Consider the following 22,836-nt stretch of genomic DNA (forward strand, 5'->3'; position numbering starts at 1 on the left):
GGCAGGAGATGTGGGCACCATCCCTGGGTTGGGAAGATCCCCTGGAGGAGGAAATGACAACCCACTCCCAGTATTCTTGCCTGGGAAATCCCCTGAACAGAGGAGCCTGGTGGGCTACAGTCCATGGGGTCAAAAAGAATGGGATGGCTGAGCACATTTTTATTGGAACTCGTTACTGGTTTTGTATAACTCATTATACAGTTGCATATACTTGTTTTCAGCAAGCTGTCCCTAATTCTGTTTTTCCCCATAAAGCCTTTTTATTTTTAACATGCACTGTTTTGCATAACTACAGGTTTTTCAGGAAAGCATGTATCAAGTTATAGCAGCAAGACCTGTCTTCAAGAAGCTGGGGCCTCTCTTGTAACAAGCAAGGAATTCTTGAGAATTCCTGAGCTTCCCTCACAGGTAGCCAGGAGAGCAGGTACCCTTTTCCCTCTGAGCGGGGAACAATTTCCCAGGAGACTGTGGGGCAGTTCTCTAAGGTTCAGGCACCAGAGCCGGTCATAGTCCTCTTCTCTCCTCCCGCCAGATCCCCATACCAGTCAGGAGAGGCTTAGTGAAAAGATCCAGAATTTTGCTGCTTACAAGCTTTCGGATCTTGAGCAATTCGCCGAACCTCTGCAGGACTGTTTACCCACTCTTTAAATGGGAAGGCATGGCGCTTTTTTTTTTTTAATCATTACTGTCGTTGCGGGCGTGGTGGGTTTCCATTTAAAAATCTGTCTTTAATTGTTGCTTTGCCATTTACATTTGTGACCTTGGACAAGACACTTTACTTCCCTAGGTGTCATCTGTAGAATGGGGCTTTGAGAGCATTTAGTACTACCGTGTGTGCAGGCACTTAGCAATAAGATACATATTAAGCCTCAGTAAATTGAAGTTCCCATTATGAAAGGCGGGGATTCTCGAATTGTGACTGTGGAGGCAGAGCAACCCAGGGCTGGTGGGGAAAGCAGATGTGGCGGTGATTTCCTCAGGGACACTCCACACATCCTCCCAGCCCCGTCTTCCCAGCAGAGGCCTCACTGTCAGCCCGACCCGCGAGCTTGTGGGAGCTCTCCGGGGGGCTGCCTCCCCACAGCGCCGGTCCGGCGCGTAGTCCGAACGGACACTTCCCGGCGTGCACCTCGGGTCGGGCCCCCGAGGGGCAGTCCAGCCGTGGGGACCTCGTCCCGGCCGCGTTAGAGGCTTGGGGCAGTAACCACCATTCACCCAGCTCCTACTTTTCCCTTTGCGAAGCGCGTCAGTCACCGTCAACCCCACCTTGGGCCGCGGCCCTCGAAGGGACTGTGAGGAGCGCTCGGCCCTTTCCTCCTCTCCTCCTCCAGGCGTCCGGCCCACCACGTCCCAGGGAGGGTCCGAGGCCAGGCTTATCTACCCGGGAGGATTCCTTCGGCCCCGCGTAGTCCCCACTTCGGCCCGAGGCCGGCAGTCAGGCTCTGGAGACTGAGGGACAGGGACGGACTTCGAAGCCGCGCTGCCGGAGACTACAACTCCCAGGCGGCACCGCGGCGCGGCGGCAGCGAGCACGTCACTCAGGCACCGCCGGCGGCCCCGGGAAGCGGCGCGGGCGGGGGCAGGGGCTGGGGCCAACCGGGAGGCCGGTGCTGAGGATGAGGGCCGCCCGGCCGCCCCGCGCGTGAGGAGGCTGAGGGGCGCGCCACCCCGTCCTGGGGCGGGCGCCCCCGGAGCCCCGCCAGCCCCGCCCCGCCCGGAGGTTGTGGCCCGGGATGCGGAGCCGGGGGCCGCCGGTGGAGCTGCGCGGGGTGAGAGGCGCGGGGAAGGGGGCTGCCTGCTTCCCTCACCCTCGTCCCCCACCGGCGGACCCCGGCAGGAATTCGGCAGCCGCGCGGCCAGGCCTTCTTAGCGCCCTGACGTTTAGGGGGGACAGGTGAACCCGCTGCCCTTCCCCCACCCCACCCTGCCTGGACAGCTGAATCAGGGGGCACGACCCTGCCCTTTTAAAGAGGCTTTTTCTTGCTCCTATGGAGGGCCCCCCAGCCATGGCCCCCAGGAGTCCCCTAGAATCCGCAGGGACTGCCCCCCATCCTGGCCGCCGGGGCCCGCCCTCTGCATCCCGCGGGCAGACTGTGTGAAGCGGCCTCCCGCAGCCCCCGGCCCCTCCCCCATGGAGGAGGAGGAGTGGGGGGCGGCCAAGGAGTGGGGCACGACCCCCGCGGGGCCCGTCTGGACCGCAGTGTTCGACTACGAGGCGGCGGGCGACGAGGAGCTGACCCTGCGGAGGGGCGACCGCGTCCAGGTGCTTTCCCAGGACTGTGCCGTGTCGGGCGACGAGGGCTGGTGGACCGGGCAGCTACCCAGCGGTCGTGTGGGCGTCTTCCCCAGCAACTACGTGGCCCTCGGCACCCCCGCCGCCCCCGCCGGCCTCCAGCTGCCCCAGGAGATCCCCTTCCACGAGCTGCAGCTAGAGGAGATCATCGGCGTCGGGGGCTTTGGCAAGGTCTATCGGGCCCTGTGGCGAGGCGAGGAGGTGGCGGTCAAGGCCGCCCGGCTGGACCCTGAACGGGACCCGGCAGTGACAGCAGAGCAGGTGCGCCAGGAGGCCCGACTCTTCGGAGCCCTACAGCACCCCAACATCATTGCCCTCAGGGGCGCCTGCCTCAGCCCCCCACACCTCTGCCTGGTGATGGAATATGCCAGAGGGGGCGCCCTGAGCAGGGTGCTGGCAGGGCGCCGGGTGCCCCCTCACGTGCTGGTCAACTGGGCTGTGCAGGTGGCCCGGGGCATGAACTACCTACACAATGATGCCCCTGTGCCCATCATCCACCGGGACCTCAAGTCCATCAACAGTAAGTGGTGTCCTCCTCCAAAAACTTGCTTCCACTGAACCTTGTGAGGCCAAGCCTTGGTGGTGGGAGGGGGACACCAGAAAATCTTGGCTGGGGCAAGAGGGGGCAGCAGTATACCTTCAGGGCTGGGTGAGACAGTCCTTGTCCCATTAAGGGAGGAAAAGGAAGCCCAGAAAGGTTGAAGACTACAGTCACAGTAGCTCTATAAACATGTATCCATGAACACTGTGACAGGCCCTGTGTTCCCTGCTAAGAACAGGACAGGTACAGGGCCTGCCCTCATGGCCCTTACAGTCCAGCGCTACCATAGTCCACCAGGCAGAGGCAGAAAGAGCCTGGCCCAGAGTCAGGGTTTCTCAGCCTCAGTGCTATGGACATTTGGCACCGGAGGGTTGCAGAGGGGCTGACCTGGGTGCTGTAAGTTATGGAGTTGCATCCTTGGCCTCTACCCACTGGATGCCATTAGCATTCCCCACCCCCCAGTTAGGAGAACCAAAAATGTTTTCAGACATTGCCAAAGTCCTCTGTAGGGCAAAATAGCCCTCAGTTGAGAACCACTTCCTGGTGTCCTCCTGGGCCTCTGTCCCAGCTAGCCAAGACAAACTGGGAAAGAGGAGGAGGAAGAAAAGGGATGTGGCTTATGTAAAAGCTTCCAGGCTGCCTGACCTATCATAAGACTCTCAAAAGTTGATTGGTTGGTTGACAGAGAACTGGGGCCAGATGGAAGGCAAGGTTCCCCAGAACTTACATCTAGATCAACCAGCTTCTCATGATGTCAGTTAATATTAACTGAGTAGCTATTACGTTGAAGCCCAACAGGGACCAAAACAGCCATGGTTTCTTCCCTTATGGCACTCACCATCTAGGGGTTTCATTCATTTCCTGGATATTTCCTGAGCACCTGTTGGGTACCAGATCCTGTCCTGACTGTTAGGACACAGCAGGGAAAGAAAAATCCTACCTTTCTGGCTCTCCCATCCTTCCTCTGCCCCATGTCACTTCCTTTCTTGTCTGCATTGATTTGTTTATTCTGCCGTTTGGTATTTACTGGATCAGATCGTACACTAAGAAAGAGAGGTCCATTGTGAGTGAGGCCAACATGTTCCCTGCCCTCACATAATATGGGAGGGTTTTCTCTTTGCCCTCAACCCTCACGTCTCATCTGTTTCTGATTCATGTCAGTTCTTCATCTTGAAATGTTTGACTCCACATCACTATTTTTCTGTGAGCCCCTGGAGTAGAGGGATGGGGTCTTCCTCACTTTCCAGGTCTGGCATTCACTCAACAGACAGCTACCATGTGCCCAGGGTGTGACCAGTCCTGCGCCAGGGCCGGGGAATTGAGCAAGACAGACAGACGGCCCCCGTCCTCTTTGACAATCACGCTCTAATGCTGAAATTCTGGGTAAATGGAGGCAGGACTGCCAACACGCTCCTCTTGAAGCCCGGGGTCCCTTCTCAGTCCCTCCCCGCCGCTGCCCTGCTGATTCACAGCCTGCAGGTGGGGTGTAAGGACATGCTCCCATGGCCCCAAATTTCTCTGTAGCCAATGCCACTTGGACAAGGGTTAGTAGGGCCCTTAGCCTGGCTTCCTGATTGGGCACTGGGACTGACGCATGCGTGAGACAGAGGAAACAGGGCCTCCACAGCACAGCTTCCCCCGTTTAGCCTCCCCTGAGGAACTCCTCATCTGATGTCATTCATTCATTGGTTCATTCAACTAATAATTCTGAAGCAGAATTAAGTGTAGGCACTGTCCTGGGCTCTGGGGATTACAGAAGTGAACAAGATAAGATTACCCCACACACTCACTTATGGAAGTTATATTCTAGTGGGCAGAAATAGATGGTTGATGTTTAGATAGATAACAAAATTTCAGAGTATCAAGGGCTCTGAAGCAAGTAAAGCAGATTAAGAATGGGGCAGAGGGAGCTCTTTAGATCAGATGGTCCAGGAAGGCAACATTTGAGCAGAGACCTGAACCCATAGGACACAGCTTTATGAAGACCCGGGTAGGGCAAAGGTCCTAAGGTGCCTGGAAGAGCAGGAGTCAGGCAGAAGGAGGAGATGAGGTCGTAAAAGTAGAAGGGCCAGATCACGTCAATCTTGAGGGGCTATGGTGAAGACTTTGGATATTTTATTCAATGTAGTAGAAGCCATTAGAGGGTCTTAAGCAGGGGTAACATAATTATATATACATATATAATTAAGTTATATATATATAACATATATATAGCATGGGCTTCCCTTGTGGCTCAGGTGGTAAAGAATCCACCTGCAATGTGGGAAACCTGGGTTCAGTCCCTGGGTTGGGAAGATCCCCTGGAGAAAGAAATGGCTACCCACTCCAGTATTCTGACCTGGAGAATTCCATGGGCTGTATAGTATATATGTATGTTATATAAGTACTATATAAAGCTATACAAAGCTATACTATATATTATATTATATATTAATATAGTATATAATATATATTTATAGTATATTGTATTAATGTATATTATAAATTATACTATATATTATATATATTAACTAACTATATATTATACTATACTATATATATATATATATATAGTGTGTATAATATATATATATATATATATATATATAGTGTGTATAGTATATATATATGTAAGTGAATTGAATTAGGCCCAGCATGGGAGAAATAAAGTGTAAGACCATGGAGTGTTCCCTGTGTCACAGGGTCACACCACAAACAGGAGTTGGTGACTTGAGAAGGGAAGACTTCTAGAAGGTAGAGTCACATGCCAGAGCCTCAGTTTGCTTGTCAATAAAATGGGTTGCTTGCTAGTTAATTTGTTTAAAGGGTTTAGCCCTGTACCTGCCATTTAATAGGCTCTTGATAAACACTGGCCATGATTGTTACTGTTGTTAGTAATCACTCTAGGCAGCAAGTAAGTTGGAACCATTCAATATGCTTGGGGGATAGATCTGTCAGTCAGATTTTGTTATAATACTGCTGTGTAACAAACCACCCCACACACACACCTGGCAAACTTGGTGTCTTAAAACTCAGTGTCCTTCGTTACTGCTCATACATTTGCAGGCCTGCTGGAGGTAAACTGATTTAGCTGGGGCTCATCTTCCTTGGACCAGCAGGCTAGCCAGGGCATGTTGTCGTGGTGATAGCAGAAGGGCAAGAGGGCAAGCAGATATGAGAGGCTGGGTCTTGGAACTGGCACTCTGTCTCTTCTGCCTCATTTTATCAGACCAGTTGAGTCATACAGCCAACCCAAAGTAAAGGATGGGGAGATACATGCTGCCTCTGTAGTGGAAAGAACTTCAAAGTCACATGGCAAAGAGTGTGATGAATAAAAGAGTAGAACTGGGGCCACGAAGGCCCCACAGCAGGTGACAAAAGGGGAAGGAAAACCATCCCCTCCTGCTCATGTCTGCAGTTGCCACTTCTGGGGTGGTTGGGAGTCTGAGACGTAGACCAAGGAGAACCAAGGGCATGGCTATCAACCTTTCACTGAACTCCTGGGAGCCCAGGTTAGACTCAGGAGGCCAGTGAACTCAGGAGAAGCCCCCCAGCCCTTGATGGGAGGCTAAGGCAGCGATTAGACCCGGAGGAAAGGGTTCATGGGCTTCTGACCTGGGAAGGAGCTACTGCAGAAGGGGGCGACCCACGGTGACAGGGAGAGAACAAATAGGAGATTCCAGGTGAGGTGGGGGTAGGACACAGGTCTGCAGCCAAGCAGATCCAGGATGACCCCCCTTTCTTTCCACCCTGCAGTCCTCATCCTGGAGGCCATAGAGAACCACAACCTCGCAGACACGGTGCTCAAGATCACGGACTTTGGCCTCGCCCGCGAGTGGCACAAGACCACTAAAATGAGCGCTGCGGGGACGTACGCCTGGATGGCCCCGGAGGTTATCCGTCTCTCCCTCTTCTCCAAAAGCAGTGACGTCTGGAGGTGCTGACGGTGGGGTGGGGCAGGGGGAGGGGAGGCCTCCTGGGAGTGGAGGAGGGAGGAAGGGGGAGAAGGGCAGAGTGGGAGGGACTGGCTGCCACAGCCTCTGGGAGCTGGGATCTGGGTCCGGGGGCCACCAGCAAGGTCAGACCAGCAGATGAGCACCAAAGCAGGTGCCTGCTCTGCTAGCAGAAGTGGTATAAAGATAGCTGTCAGCACCAAAGACCCTCAAAACGCCATCCATGACATGGCCCCCACTCCTCAGACAGGAAACTGAGAGCTTTATAGGTAACCATTCATTCATTCATTCATCCAGCTGCCCTGGGCTCAGGGGATACAGCAGCATATAAAAACTGCTGCCCACAGAAATAATACATACATACACAGGCTTCCATAATGGTTCAGTGGGAAAAGAATCCCTTGCAGTGCAGGAGACACAGAAGACATGGGTTCAATCCCTGGGTCGGGAAGAGCCCCTGGAGGAGGGCATGGCAACCCATTCCAGTATTCTTGCCCATGGACTGAGGAGTCTGGCTGGCTGCAGTCCAAAGGGTCACAAAGAGTCAGACACGACTGAGCAACTTTCACTTCACTTTCACATACATACATGTGGAGCTGAAAAGGCTGTTTTTAAGTTAAGAAAATTGTAAAATAATTTTTAATAAATAATAAGTTAATAATAAGTTAACCCACCAGATAAAGGATTAGACAGTATTACGAGCTAAGAAGCTAACTGAAAAACACTCTGCGGTCTGGTGATGACTTTGGGGAAGGTTTTTATGAGAAATGGCACTCGAGCCTGGTTCTGGATGATGAGAAGGAGCCAGTCATGCAGAGTTTAGGGGAAGAAGCTTCCCAGGCAGGGGGAGCAGCTGCCACAAAGGAAATACTGAGGTGAGAACAGGCATGACATGTTCCAGAAAAGGACACATAGCTGGAGCAGAGCAGGCCGGGAGGAAATTCGTGGGAAATGACGGAGGAAAGAGAGAGCCGAGGGCTCCGCAGAGAAAGGAGCGGACTCTAGGTTTATTCCAAATGCATTGGAAAACCACTGGAGTCATTTGTGAATGACATGATCTGATGGAGCATCACAAAGGCTCCCTCGGCTGATGGACTTCAGGGGCAGGAGAGGGGGCAGGAGGCCAGTGAGGTGGCTGTTTGTCACCCGCAGGACCTGGTGACAGCAGAAACTCAGCCTTCTCTTGGGAGGAAGCCAAACCCAGGTCAGTCCCCAGCTGAGGCTCCAGATGGAGCAAGCAGCAAAGTCATGGTCCTGGGGCAGACAGATCAGACAGCAAGTCTCAACTAGAGCAGCACAGCCCTTGGGGGGAAGTTTAGTCTTGCTTCACATAAGGCATTCATTTATGATCCCAAACATTTATAGAAGCCATATTTCAGTGACAAAGAGCAGAAAACCCAAAATAAAAATAATATGGATGCTTTTGCTGTCATGTAAAAGCCCAGGACTGATATACTATTAGGAATTCAGAGTCCTATTTTAGGGTTTTTAATAGGGGTGTCATTCACATTGGGCAATCAAAACATCCCCACAAGTTTCCAGAGATGTAGAAGAGGTAGAGGGGTTGGGGTCCAGCCACCTACACTTACAATCCACTGTTATCTTCCTCCACCTTATATGGCCTCCATTCCCAAGGCTGCTTCATGGTCCAGGATGGCTGCTTGAGCTCCAGCTTTTATTGTCTGTATTCCAACCAGTAGGAAGGAGAAAAGAGGAAAGGGGACCCCATCCCTTTAAGGAGACTTTTTGGAAATTAGTTGCACACTGCTGCTACTGCTAAGTCACTTCAGTCATGTCTGACTCTGTGCGACCCCATAGACGGCAGCCCACCAGGCTCCCCCATCCCTGGGATTCTCCAGGCAATAACACTGGAGTGGGTTGCCATTTCTTTCTCCAATGCATGAAAGTGAAAAGTCAAAGTGAAGTCGCTCAGTCGTGTCCGACTCTTCAAGACCCCATGGACTGCAGTCTACCAGGCTCCTCCGGCCATGAGATTTTCCAGGCAAGAGTACTGGAGTGGGGTGCCATTGCCTTCTCCGAGTTGTGCACTACACACTTCCATATCCCACTGGCCAGAACCCTTGCCATATGGGCATACTTTGATGCAAAGGAGGATGGAAAATTATTTCAGGCAGCATTCCTCCAGCTCAAATTTCCCAGAGCTGTCACTGAGAAAGGAGAGGCTGTGAGCTGCATGAGGGCAGGGGCTGTGTCTATCTTATTCCAGTACCCGGAACAGTGCCTAGCACACAGCAGATGTTTAATAAGTGTATGATGAACGAACGCATGCCTGGATATGGGGGAGCATGGGGATCCACTCCGTGTTAGGCATTACATAAAACACCGATGAGGAGCCAGAAGGAGCACGGTTTACTGGAGAAGAGGAACTTGCAGGTGACAGTAATAGTGATGCATGCTCTGGAACGTGTAGCCGCCAAGGCAGCTGCTGTGGGCTTCAGGTGGGCCCGAGTGCAGTGTGGCTCCACCACTTACAAGCTGTGTGACCTTAGGCAAACAACTTAACCTCTCTGAGCCTGCACCCACTCACTGGATAAAATAGGGGTCATACCGAGTGCCTTCTGCCTTACAAGACTTGAGTAATGCTGGCCTGGAGTGAGTGTTCTGTAAATGTTAAATAGTGTTAACTTGTATTTAGAGGTAAGTGCAGAGGGTTCAATGGAACTGTAGTGAAGGGGCCTCCGACCCAGATGTGGAGGCTGTGGAATCAAGGAAGCCTTCCTGGTTAGAGAGGGCACCTGAGTTGTGACTTAAAGGACAGTTAGGCAAAGGGGAAGGGTGTTCTCAACCAAGGGAACAATGTGTGCAAAGGCCAGAGATTAGGAAAAACAGGATTTGTTCAACTATTTAGCATGGCTGCGAGATGCAGCTGGGGTTGGTATAGGGGCCAAGTGTTTAGAGGGGGAAGCTGCAGGGTCAGCAAGATCAGGGTGGATTTGCCCAGTGGGCACAAGGAACCCACCGAAGGTTTTCAGGCAGGGGAGAGGAAAGAGGGACAGAGCAAAGGAGACACCAGAGGACCAACCCCACCACATCTGTTTGAGATCAGGCTGTGGAGGTCAAAGCCAGTTGTGGCCTCACTGGCTGGGGCTGGATGCTGGGGGGAGGGAGGCTCACCACGGGACTGGAGGCAGGGCTGGGGTGTGGGTGAGGATGAGGGTGGGCTCTGGCATCACCCCTCCCTCTCCCCCACCTGCAGCTTCGGGGTACTGCTCTGGGAGCTGCTGACGGGTGAGGTCCCCTACCGTGAAATCGACGCCTTGGCCGTGGCATATGGCGTGGCTATGAACAAGCTGACTCTGCCCATTCCCTCCACATGCCCCGAGCCCTTTGCCCGCCTACTGGAGGGTGAGCCAGGGCCCCGTGGAGAGGGTAGGCTCAGCTTGGGGTGGCAAGGAGCCCTCAGGCCCAGACACCCATCCACCCCTTCGCACCCATCCATTCCATTGGGCCCAGGAGTGAGGGAGAAGGGGCTGGAACCATGGGACCATGATCAGTCTCCAGACCTCCATGGCCTCCAGACCTTTGTTCTGGCCAGGCAAGCCCACAGTGCTTGAGGGCAGTCTATTAGGATTCACTGGCCCTGGGATTCCTCCCTGACCCTTGATCCTACCACCAGTCAGGGAACAGGTCCCTGAGTTTCTCTCCCCAGAGTTTCACCAAGTGAAACGCTGCCAAGAACGTGGCTTTGAATTCCTTCCCCCAGGCTCCATGGGAGCTATTTGTCCACAGTCCCTTAAAGTCCTGCCTCCACTGAGCAGGCTGATGCCCCAGAGCATGGCCACTGACATCTCCACTCCCACTGCTGTCCTCCCCGCCCCAACCCCAGAATGCTGGGACCCAGACCCTCACGGGCGGCCAGATTTTGGCAGCATCTTGAAGCAACTTGAAGTCATCGAACAGTCAGCCCTGTTCCAGATGCCGTTGGAGTCTTTTCACTCGCTGCAGGAAGACTGGAAGCTGGAGATTCAGCACATGTTCGATGACCTCCGGACCAAGGAGAAGGTGAAGGCAGGGTTGAGGTGGGAGGGATGGAGCAAGATCCCCGAGTTCTGATACCATGGATGGGGCAGAGTCCCTTCCCCTGAGCCCGGGGGTCTTTGGGTCCCATGCAGGGTAAGGGAGCCTTTTTCACATGTTAAGGAAAGACAGCCTCCTGTTGGCAGATTGATAAGAAAAAGACACCCTACCCTGAAGTACTTACAGGTGACACTGCATGAGGTCTAGAAATTGGCTTTAAAACCCCACAGCAAAAGTGAGAGGGAGAGAGGAGCAGGAAGGTGATGCGTGAAAAAAGATTTGTAAAGTAACTGTCGAAGTTGGATGGATGGTGAGTGGGTCGGATGCACTGATGCTTTTGTGGATGATTTCCAAATTGAAAACTTCAAAAATTAAAAATAAAAGAGAGGGGAAAAAAAAAAGAAGAAGAAAGAAAAGCCAGCCCTTTCTTTGGGCCAACACAGCCTCGTACCCTGGCCCCCAACCTGGTTAGTGAAGAGTAAGTTGGATTGTGCCCCCAATTTGCCCTACAGCAGGATGGCCTGTGCAGGACACCAACCAAGCCCAGCAGCCCCGGGACCATCCCCGGGGGCAGGGTAGCTCCAGCCCTCCCCGAAAGCCGCCCATCTCCTCCCCAGGAGCTCCGGAGCCGCGAAGAGGAGCTGCTGCGGGCGGCTCAGGAGCAGCGCTTCCAGGAGGAGCAGCTGCGGCGGCGCGAGCAGGAGCTGGCCGAGCGCGAGATGGACATCGTGGAGCGGGAGCTGCACCTGCTCATGTGCCAGCTGAGCCAGGAGAAGCCCCGGGTCCGCAAACGCAAGGGCAACTTCAAGCGCAGCCGCCTGCTCAAGCTGCGGGAAGGCGGCAGCCACATCAGCCTGCCCTCCGGTACCCGGCCACGCCCCTTCAGCAGCCCCGAGAGGCCGCTGGGAGCAGCGCTAACCCAGGGGTCATCTCTTCCTTTTATTTCTTTACTTTTCAAGCCTTTTTATTATTATTATTACTAAATATATCACAACTACAGAAAATGACCCCCAAACAACTGTATAGCTTAATGCATTAATAGAATCTCCCGGGAGAGCAGAGAGACCCTACAGCCACCCCAGATGCCTGCACACGCCCCCTCCAAACAATCCCCCTGCCATTCCCTAAGAGTAAATGCCTGCCTTGATGTTCAGGGCCGTCACTTCCTTACTTTTCCTCATAGTTTTGTCTCCCAGCTATTTGTTTAATATCTTTTTAAATCTTCTTTATCCTCCTTGCCTCATTTATCCCAGAGCATTTCCCATAGTCTGGATTTTGCTGCTTGCAGCTCCCTGGTATCTCTTAACATGTCCCTCTGTCCCCTGAATTTCCTATTAATTGGTATTAGGTTAAACCATGTGAAATTGCTGGTGTTCAGCCATTTTTGACCTACAGAAACAGAAGTTTCACATGGCTCAACCTAAGAGTTGGATCTCAAGGCTTAATCAGTTTTAATTTCCAGTTTGATTTTTTTGGGGGGGAGACTGCTTCCTAGGTAACGTCAGAAGGCACTTCATGCTGATAATTCTTTCTCTTACAAGAGTTGCAAGCCCTATAGCAGTGCCTAGAATAACACCAGCCAACAGAAATAAGGCAGGCTGCATGTGTCATTTTACATTTTTTAGTAGCCATATGGAAAAAAGGCGGGGCGAAACAGGTGAAATTAACTTTAATAGTGTATTTTGTTTAGCCCAATATTCACATGTAGTCATTACAAGAAAAATTTAAAATAAGATATTTTACCTTTTTTCCCACACTAAATCTTTGAAATCCAGCGTGCATCTTACGGGCTTCCCAGGTGGCACCGAAAGTGAAAGTTGCTCAGTCGTGTCCAACTCTTTGCGACCCCATGGACTATACAGTCCATAGAATTCTCCAGGCCAGAATACTGCAGTGGGTAGCCTTTCCCTTCTCCAGGGGATCTTCCCAACCCAGGGATCAAACCCAGGTCTCCCACATTGCAGGCAGATTCTTCACCAGCTCAGCCACCAGGGAAGCCAGGTGGCACTAGTTATGAAGAACTCACTTGCCTGCCAGTGCAGGAGATGTAAAAGTGTCAGGTTCAATCCCTGGGTTGGGAAGATCCCCTGGAGGAGGGCATGGCCACCCACTCCAGTATTCTTGCCTGGAGAATCCCTATGAACAGAGGAGCCTGGCAGGCTACAGTCCATGGGGTCTCAGAGTCAGACACGACTGAAGCGACTTCACTCAGGCATTCTTATGCCTGAGTTCATTTTATATTCTTGTGCATCTCAATCTGGGCTCTAAATTTTCCTCAGAATTTCTTGACCTATATTTAGGTTTCATGAAATGTACAGTTGAAAGAGCAGATTCACATACCAAAGTTGTTCCAAACATACTTAAATGTTTCCAATGACTGAACTGAGTATCTGTTTTTAAAAGGAAATTTAAATTACTTACAACTAAATAACTAAAGGTAACACTCTCCAGTTCCTCGGTTGCACAAGCCACATTTCAAGCGCTTTTCCATGTGTGGCTAATGGCTGCCATATTGGACACTCAAGCCTAGATCCTCGGGGCAGCGGCTCTCAAACCTGAGTGAGCAGCAGAGGTAACTTGGGTACTGTTACACAGCGGTTGGATTGCTGCACCTCACCCCCACAGTTCCTGATTCAGGGAGGGCAGCAAGAATCTGCATTTCCAAGAGGTTTCCACTTGACGTGGATGCTGCTGGGAACACACTTTGAGAACCACCCCATTAAGGAATGTGAAATGGTGGCATTCCTTCTATCTTCCTTCAAAGGGAACTTCTCTTTGGCTACTCATGGAACCCTGTGCTTAGGAAAGTCTCTTTCTTTTTGCAGGCTTTGAACATAAGATCACAGTCCAGGCCTCTCCAACCCTGGACAAGCGGAAAGGCTCAGATGGGGCCAGCCCACCCGCAAGCCCCAGCATCATTCCCCGGCTGAGGGCCATTCGCTGTGAGTATCTCCCAAGGCCTTGACCAGTCAGTGAACAGATTTCCCTGAGCACATACCTGGCACCAAGCCAGAGCAACATCAAGGTGGCAGGCGGGTAGGACCCCCCTCCCTTGTTCTCATTGGGGGAAACGGACAACAAGTAAACAGACTGGTGAACAGGATAATTTCCTGTAGTGATACGCACCCTCAAGGAAGTCAGGGGAGGGACTAAAACAGAAGAGCTGCCATTTTTAAATCACAAAGAAAGCCTGTCAGAGAAGCTGAGGTTTAAGTAGGAACCTGCATGGTCAGGAGGAGTAACATATGCAGAGATCTGAAGGAACAGTGTCCCTGGCAGAGGGAACAGCAAAGGCGGAAGCCCAGAGGCAGGAACAAGTATGCTGATTATGAGCTGGGAAGGCCAACTTGGATGAAGTAGAAAGAATGGGAGGGAGAGCAGTGAGTTTATGGTCAAGGGTTCAGCAGGAGAGGATTGCCCTGGGCCTTAAGAGCGGGGATAAGGAATCTGGATTTTATCTAAAATCTGAGGGGGAGCCTCTGGAGGGCTGTGAGCAAGGCAGTGATGGAGGAAACTTGACCTTTTCCCTCTGACTGCCATGAGGAGTAGGGATTGTAGGCGGGCAGGAGTCAAGATGGGAGACAGGTGAGACGAGGGTGCTGGGCCAGGGCAGGGACCTTGAATGGGGCAGATGGCCTGTCAGCTGCATGGCAGAGGTACAGGGTTCACTGAGGAGGTGAAGGATTCCCGGTCAGCTTCCCCACTCCATTCTGCTCCATCATTCACCCCTGGCTTCGCCCCACACACCACCCCTGACACACACTGCTGTTTGGGCACCTGCTTTGTACTCAGAGGTCATTCTCCTGGGCAGACACAGAGACAAATAATGACCGAACCGTGGTGGTCAGGATGTTCAACGTGTGATGGGAACAGAGGGGAGAGAGCAGTCGACTCTGCAGGGGACAGGCTGTTCCAGAACACTCCACAGGGACTTGGCATCTGCTCCTCCCTCTGCCTTGCGTCCCCCTGAATCCCTCCCTCACCTTCTTCAAGTCTCTGCTCAGATCTCTCCTTCTCACACACCAGACCGTCCCTAACTCCCCAAGCCCCCTACCAGCTTTCCATGCCCCACACTGCTGACCACCTTCTAGCCCCCGACTCAGGTGGCAACCTAGGGTGACTCCTGTTGATCATCTGTCCTCGGCCCCTAAAATGTAAACTCTTCCAGGGCCAGGGCAGGGTGTCTGGTCTGCTCGTACCACTGCTGTCTTCTCAGCATCTCCCACAGGGCTTGGCACATAGACGGTGCTAGTGAACATTTGGGAATTAAGGGATGGCTGAAGAGTTAACCGGTGAGGGGTGACAGGTGATGACACCGAGGAAGCCAGGACATCATCCCGACAGCTGGAGGGAGTTATGTGAGGATGGCTAGCAGGGAAGGATCATGATTGGAGTCAGAATCCCAGCTCCCTTGGGCTTCCAGGTGGAGGGTGAGACCAAGGTGGGGAGAGTAAGGCTGGAGATCAACTGGGACAGGTTGAGACCCAGTGACCAAGTGGCTTCTCTGGGCCAGTGACCCCCATGGATGGTGGTGGCTGTAGCACCAGCTGCAGCAGCAGTGGTGGCGGTGGGACGTGGGGCCGCAGCAGCGCCCCCCTGAAGAAGGAAGAGCTGGTCGGGGGCAAGAAGAAGGGCCGGACCTGGGGGCCCAGCTCCACGCTGCAGAAGGAACGGGCTGGTGGAGAGGAGAGGTACTGGCTGCATGGAGCGACCCCCCGCCTCCCGCCCCGTGCCTCTCTCCTAGGCCCTTGGCAGCCAGGCGGCCTATGACTGCCCCCCCCCAACTTTGGTGCCCCCTGCAGGCTGAAAGCCCTGGGAGAAGGAAGCAAACAGTGGTCATCAAGTGCCCCCAACCTGGGCAAATCCCCCAAACACACACCCATCGCCCCAGGCTTTGCCAGCCTCAATGAAATGGGTAAGAGGGTGAGGGTGCCTTTAAAAGGGAGGGAGAGGGACATTCCCTGGCAAAGGGGAACATAACCCAAGACCAAGGGGTGACCATTCCCCAGGGTTGCACGGAGGGAGCCGGATTTCACTGGCCAGAGGGTAGGACGCATTCCTGGAATGGGAGATAGCTGGTCCCTGGGTGGTGGGGGTCATTCCCAAGGGGAGGGGAGTTGGGGGGAAAAATGCTCAAGAACCACGCTTAGTGGGACTTGCTGATCTTGGTGGGGTCACTGAGGGCAACCCCTTGCCTCCAAGTCCCGGGGTGGGGGGATGGGCCGAAGGGCCCCGGGCCCAGAGTTAAGTGAGTCAGAGGCCAGTGACGGCCCTCTCCGGTTGCAGAGGAGTTTGCGGAGGCAGACGAAGGCAACAGCGTGCCCCCGTCCCCCTACACCACCCCGTCCTACCTCACGGTGCCGCTGCCCGCCCAGCCCTCCCCGGGGGCGCGGGCGCCATGGGAGCCGGGTCCGCCCGCGCCGCCCGCGCGGCTCGGGCACGGCTCCCGGCGGCGCTGCGAGCTCGCGCTGCTGGGCTGCGCCACGCTCCTGGGCGCCGTGGGCCTGGGCGCCGACGTGGCCGAGGCGCGCGCGGCGGAAGGCGAGGAGCAGCGGCGCTGGCTCGACGGCCTTTTCTTCCCCCGCGGCGGCCGCTTCCCGCGGGGCCTGAGCCCGACCGGGCGCTCTCCCGGCCGCCGCGACGACGCGGCCCCCGGCCCGGGCCTGGCGCCCTCCGCCACCCTTGTGTCACTGTCGTCGGTGTCCGACTGCAACTCCACGCGTTCGCTGCTGCGCTCCGACAGCGACGAGGCTGCGCCGGCCGCGCCCTCTCCGCCACCCTCCCCACCCCCGCCCCAGCCCAGCACCAACCCCCTGGTGGACCTGGAGCTGGAGAGCTTCAAGAAGGACCCCCGGCAGTCGCTCACACCCACCCACGTCACGGCTGCGCGCGCTGTGAGCCGCGGGCACCGGCGGACGCCGTCGGATGGGGCGCTGGGGCAGCGGGGGGCGCCGGAGCCCACGGGCCCCGGCCCTGGTGAGTGAGGCTCCACACGCTCAGAAAAGGGCCCATCTCCCTTGCCCCCGCCAAAGCTCTATGTCCCAGCTCAGCAGGGACCCGCTGGACGCGGAGTCCTCTTGCTTAGCGTGAGGAGAGTCAGTGTCCCCATGGTCCCCACTGCTTCAAGAGGCTTTGTGGATTCCTGGGTAACTGAGACGCAGGAGGAAGCAGGGGTGGCAACTCTAATGCCTCCAGGGGCCAGGCAGGTGACATTAATGGGAACGATTACTAGCGCTAACACCTGTTAGGTACCCGTGCCCTATAGTTTATCAACAGGACAAAGATGATTAGAACAGAAAGGAACTAAGGCACTGCGCTGCTGGTTCTTCCATTACTGTGTTTAATCCTGGCCTGTGTGGCGAGGCGCTGAAATCCCCATTCACAGACAGCAACTTGCCTAAGGTGTCTCTGGGTCTTGGAGAGCCTGCCCAGGGTTGGAGAGGCAGGAGGGAGTACTAGCAAGGAGACGGGCTCTGAGAGAGAAAGGGCTGCCCAGAGTCGCACCCAGACGAGTGAGCAGTTAGGAGTGGGGGCGGGTGGGGGTGGCAAGGTAATGGTCCAAACCCCGTTGGACAGCGGGCCCAACAAAATCAGATTTTTTTGTCAAGAGAAGTCCAATTCCAATCTTCATGTAAATGCTCCTGCCTTTTAAACACCACCCTCTGGCCCACCCCACTCACCTCCTCCGATCCTCTCTTACCAGGCCCTCGAGATCCCCTGGACTTCCCCCGCCTGCCTGACCCCCAGGCCCTGTTCCCCGCCCGCCGTCGGCCCCCTGAGTTTCCGGGTCGCCCCACCACCCTGACCTTCGCCCCAAGGCCCCGGCCAGCTGCCAGCCGTCCCCGCCTGGACCCCTGGAAACTGGTCTCCTTCGGCCAGACTCTCAGCATCTCGCCTCCCAGCAGGCCGGACACTCCAGAGAGCCCGGGGCTCCCCAGCATGCAGCCCACGCTGCTCGACATGGACATGGAGGGGCAAAGCCAGGACAGCACAGTGCCCCTGTGCGGGGCCCACGGCTCCCGCTGAGGCCTACCCGCAGCCGCCCGCCTGGGCGGCCCTGAATGTAGCGCCCCAGGCCCCGCCCCAGCCCACCGTGCCACGCGGCAGGGGAGGCCCTGGGCAGGATACTATTTATTGGGGAAGGGGGGAGGGAGGGCACTTAATTTATTCCTTTGTACCCCAGGGGTGGGGCCCTGTGCCTGCCCTGCTGTAGGGGGGAGGGTGGGCAGGGGTACTCAGGGACAGGGCGTCATAGGGGATTCGGCACAAAATGCAGCATTAAAGGTAACCCCTGCCCCCTACCGCGTTTGGCTCTGTGTCTTTCCCTGGCCCAGGCCCCGGTCCTAGATGATCCCCAGTGGCGCAGCACCCCCCATGCTCCGTCCCGGGCCTCTCTGGATTTCTGAGTCCAGGGGGTGTAGCCTAGGCCCTTGTCCCCACAAGAATACCACACAAAGAAGTTATGGTCACCAGTGATGAGTGCTTTACCAGAGAACTCGGTATGAATGAGTCAGGGGAAGTTACACGGTGAGGTGAGGTGGGAGGGGGGAGGGGGGAGTAGGGACACTCCCCCAGGTTGGCCTCAGCCAACGACGTCCCGAGTCCCAGGCCCGGCCCCACTGTCTTCCCGCTGGAGGCTGCAGCGGTTCATCTTGAGCTGAGTCAGCTGGATGTAGCGCAGGACGTTGGTGTCTGCAGGAGAGGCGGGCAAGGCATTATCTGTGTGTCCTGGGGCAGCAGGTGACATCCGCACCACCTTGACTCATACGTCATGGTCCCCATCCTCCACTGGCTCCCCCACACAGCCTGTGTCGCCAGAGCCCTTCTCACAAAGCCCAGCCAAGCAGGCAGAGCAGGACGTGTCACACCTCCACACTTTCGTATCTGCCATGCCTTCAGCCAGGCACGCCTGCGCTCAGAGACTCCTGTCGCACTTCTCACCCTCCAGCAACACTGGAGGAAGTGTGTTCTCTCCAAAGCCCTTAGAGGAAAACTCTCCTCACACCCTGGGCCATGCACCTGTTGTGCTCCTACTTCATTGGTTATTAATACAGAACTGAGTCTTCTGCCTCCTCCACCCCATGTGCGTGTGCGCACGCACACACACACACCCTATGATCTCCCATCGGGCAAGGAACAAGCCTCCATGTCTGCCAACCCCTCCCCCTGCTAATTTTCTGGCATTGCCAGGAAAGGTGAATGAATAGGTGAGTGTGTGAATGGGTTAGTGAGTAGGTGAATGAGTTTGAGGGGGGATAGGCAAATGGAGATGGAGGCCGGTGGAGGGGCCGCGGGCAGAGGTTGTGAGTGGCCAGGAAAGTGACTAAATAGGTGAACAGAAGGTATCAGGGTGGGTTAATGGCCAAAGAGCTGAGAGGTGGTTGGGGGAATGCCAGGAACGACAGGTGAGTGGACACGAATCACTGGCAGGTGAGTGGATGAGTGTGTGTGAGGAGTAGATGGATAAAGAGTGGGCGTGGGGTAGGGGGCACAGCACTCGCTGAAGCCGCTCTGCCCTCATGCTCCTTCCCTTGTTTCCTCCTCTCTCCCACCCTCACTTGCTCCCACCCACCTGTGGGCTCCCGGCTGCGGGCCTCCTGCAGGTAGCACAAGGCGCGTGCATAGTCACCCAGGTGGTAGAAGGCAATGCCGGCGCGGTAGGTAGCCTTGAAGTTGCCCTGCTGCTTCTCCAGCACCTTGAGGCAGTACTCGCGCACCCGCTCATAGTTCACCAGCTCCGACTGCAGGAGGCAGGCTGCGGGAGCACCGGAACCGGCGCTCTCACAGCCTGTCGACACTGAGGCCTCGGCTGATCGCGAGGAGCCTGGCCTTCAGGCTCCAGAGAATCAATCCCTTCCGTTTCAGACGGCGGAGCCCAGCCTACAGGCTTGCTCCGGCCACCAGGAAACGCCAAGCTTCTGACCAATCAAGACAGAATCAATCTGCGCCGCCGCTAGAGGGCGCGAAAAACACACAGCGGGGCTCTCGGAGCTTCCTTAGCTGAGAGGTGTCTGTTAGGGAGAGTACTAAGGGCGATCTCAGAGATGGTGAGGGATGGGCCCTTGAATGACTCCTCCAGGGTAAGTTTTTCTCACCTGAGATTCGCAGGTGGCAGCCCAAAGCCCATTTCCTGCATCCCAGCTCCTTCCATCCCTAGACTCCCAACACCTCTCCCTAATCAAGTTTTTAGTTCTTCCCCCACCTCACAGACCCCAGCCCTAACGCCTTCAAGCCTCCAGCCCCAACCCCAAGGCTTGAGGAGTACCTCTCACGTCCCGCCCCTCTCACATAGGCACCCTCTGCGCTCCCCGACGGCCGTACCCGTGAGAGAGTCGTAACATTCCACCTCTGTGTTCTCCACCAGGCGCCGCTGCTCCTCGCTGAGGCGGGCTGGCCCGGGGCTGGTGGCGGGCCCGGGGGTGGGGGCGGGCAGGCCTCCAGGGCGGGCTCCCTGCGCCGCCTTCAGCTGCAGTAGCGCTCGATGATACTTGCCGATGGCTTCCCGGAACTTCTTCTCCCGGTAGCAGCGCTGACCCTCCGCCTTAAACGCCACGGCGGCCCGCAGGCTGCTGTCGAGCGCCGCACCCAGGGCTCCCGACGCTTCTGGGGTAGGACTGGACCGGGCCGATCCATGGCGGGGGCTGGGGCCCGGCGGGGAAAGGGCGGGAGGCGGGCGCGGCGGAGGCTCCGGGGCAGCGCTGAGCATCAGCACCGGGGACAGCGCGCCGCGCTGCATTGTGGGAAACTCCTGCGGCCGCCGCCGCAGCTACCGCATCGCCCCCCGCGGGGCTGGTCCCCACCCTTTCTCCGCCCCCGCACCTCCGACAGCCGACTCCGGCTGCCCCCTATGGGTCTAGAGAAACCCCTCAAAACCCCACTCTTCAAAACCCTTCTTCCCACTCCTCTTACCTTCCCCACCCTGCTGCTTGCTCTCCTCCCCTATGCCCAGAGCTCCCGAACCTTTCTAGGAGGAAGGAACAAGTCTGGGGGAAAGAGCAGGAAGATAACCTCATGGAAAGCTGGTTTTCAGACCGGTAGGCATCTGGCATAGTTGGATAAGAACACAGGCCATGGATTCAAGCTGCCCAAATTCCTACTTATTTTCTCACTAGTTGTTGACTTGGACAAATCATCCAAATTACCTGTGATTCTGTATCCTCATCCATGACACAGGGCTATGATAGCAAATGTGGAACACACTCGTTTATCTATGCAACAAACAAATATTGACTGATACCTTTCTGTGCCCAATTCTGGGACTGGGTGATGCTGGGACATAGGAGGGACTGAGAGCACCTCAGAGTCTACCCTCACTGGGTTCCTTGGCAAGTGGGGAGACAGACCGGTGATCAGACAGTGGCAGCCCAGAGTGGGCTAACCTGGGAGGTAGAGGCAGAGGGGCCAGGGCTGCAATGGGGGAAACACAACAAGCTCTGCGGATCCACAGGAGGCACAGCCGGCAAGGGCTGAGATGGTGAATGAAGACTTCCTGAAGGAGGGGAGAACTCGATGAACAGAGAGATCTGCTTCTTTCCCTCAGCTAGCTCACTGTCTGGGTAGAACAAGACAGCAAGAAAGCAGTCAAGTGACAGCGCAGCGTGAGGGTCACAGTAATAAAAAATGCACAGAGCAAGAAACACACGAGAGATTTGCGAGACAAAAAGAGCAAATGATTGTCCTGCAACCCTCCTTAGCCGCTCAGTGCTGAGACCTTGAGTAAGCTCCTCGGTCTTCCTCCACCTTCCTTGTGTGTAACATGGGGGTAGCAAGTGAGCTTACTCCCAAGTAGCTGCAGGAGCCGAATCGTGTTATGTAGGTAAAGCATGTGGTACAGTAATGACCAAATAGCAGCCAGTGTTCCTTATCATTCTTGAGACTGTGAGATATATGATTGTAAGTGCCTGACTCGGAGTCATCGTCCACATAAACTAGTTTCACTTATTTTATTTGGCTCCATTGGGTCTTAGTTGCAGCATGCAGGATGTTTCCTTACGGTCCATGGACTCTCTAGTTCCAGTGTGTGGGTATAGTTGCTTTTAAGCATGAGGGATCTTAGTTCCCCGACCAGGGGTCGACTTGGCATTGCCTGCATTGCCAGTGGTTCATTCTTAACCACTGGAGCACCATGGAACTCCTGGCACATTCATGAATAGTTGTGGAATGAATGAGTGAATGAGTGACTATGTATAGCACCATTACCACCCCCACCAAGACCCTAGCCTGGGTCTCATTCCCAAGCATCAACCCTGCATTTCCACTGTCCCCTCCCCCTCCCACGGCAGTTCCCACCCAACAGACCCACACCTGAACATGACACCTCTCATTCCAACTGCATTTCTATATTTTATTGTCTGAGTCGCTCCCTGATCCTCCAAACGTGAACACCCCAGTGGTGAAAACTTCCTCTCAGCACCTCCAAACCTAGGCTTAGTTAAGAGTCTAACATTCCCGAGACTATATTCCAGAACAGCATCAGTCACCTTTCTGCACCTCAGACGTGTTTTTAATTGAAAATGTGGAAACCCACTGATTCATAACAACTATTTTCTCAGCAAACCTACTAATGTCTGAGTGCTACAGGCTCAGTAGAAAGAGGGGACAATGGTACTAGCTCACAGTTCTGCTAAGATGCAGTGCTAGCACTTCCACAGTACCTACGAGGTGTCAGGCAGGGTCCTAAAGCTTCACGTTTATGTTAACTCACGTCCTCATCACACCACCATGAGGTCGGTACTATAATTATACCCACTGACACTGTGGCACTTCAGATGTTAAATAAACCAGACCGCATTTAACAAACTCTTGCTATCCAAGGCCCATACGATCACAAACTGATGACCCTCGCAGGCCAGTATATGTGATGTGTTGGATTTATGCAACCGTTAAAAATACTGAATTAGTTGCCAACATATAAAAGCAGAGATATTTATGGAATCGCAGATTTTCAATTTCCCTTACGAACGAAATCTGAAAACCTGGCACCATGAAGGTGACATTCTTCATGACTAGGAAAGGCATTCTCAGTTTCTCAC

The 22,836-nt window shown here is 54.8% G+C and overlaps 2 protein-coding genes across 2 annotated transcripts; one reads left to right on the plus strand and one right to left on the minus strand.

Annotated features, from left to right (window-relative positions):
• Positions 1-1,667: 1,667 nt before the first annotated feature.
• Positions 1,668-17,923, plus strand: MAP3K10 (mitogen-activated protein kinase kinase kinase 10). The gene is made up of 10 exons (XM_052655528.1): positions 1,668-2,813; positions 6,570-6,750; positions 9,984-10,132; positions 10,614-10,789; positions 11,422-11,668; positions 13,630-13,746; positions 15,318-15,495; positions 15,607-15,719; positions 16,091-16,780; positions 17,508-17,923. The coding sequence occupies exons 1-10, from the start codon at positions 2,132-2,134 to the stop codon at positions 17,828-17,830; spliced, it is 2,856 nt and encodes a 951-aa protein (XP_052511488.1). The 5' UTR covers positions 1,668-2,131; the 3' UTR covers positions 17,831-17,923.
• A 463-nt stretch (positions 17,924-18,386) lies between these two features.
• TTC9B (tetratricopeptide repeat domain 9B) lies at positions 18,387-20,970 on the minus strand. Its single transcript, XM_052656603.1, has 4 exons — positions 20,947-20,970; positions 20,126-20,534; positions 19,377-19,559; positions 18,387-18,496 (listed from the first exon to the last, which is right to left on the minus strand). The coding sequence occupies exons 1-4, from the start codon at positions 20,968-20,970 to the stop codon at positions 18,387-18,389; spliced, it is 726 nt and encodes a 241-aa protein (XP_052512563.1).
• Positions 20,971-22,836: the final 1,866 nt, after the last annotated feature.

This window comes from Budorcas taxicolor, chromosome 18 (genome assembly GCF_023091745.1).
Source record: "Budorcas taxicolor isolate Tak-1 chromosome 18, Takin1.1, whole genome shotgun sequence".
In the NCBI taxonomy this organism is placed as follows: Eukaryota; Metazoa; Chordata; class Mammalia; order Artiodactyla; family Bovidae; genus Budorcas; species Budorcas taxicolor.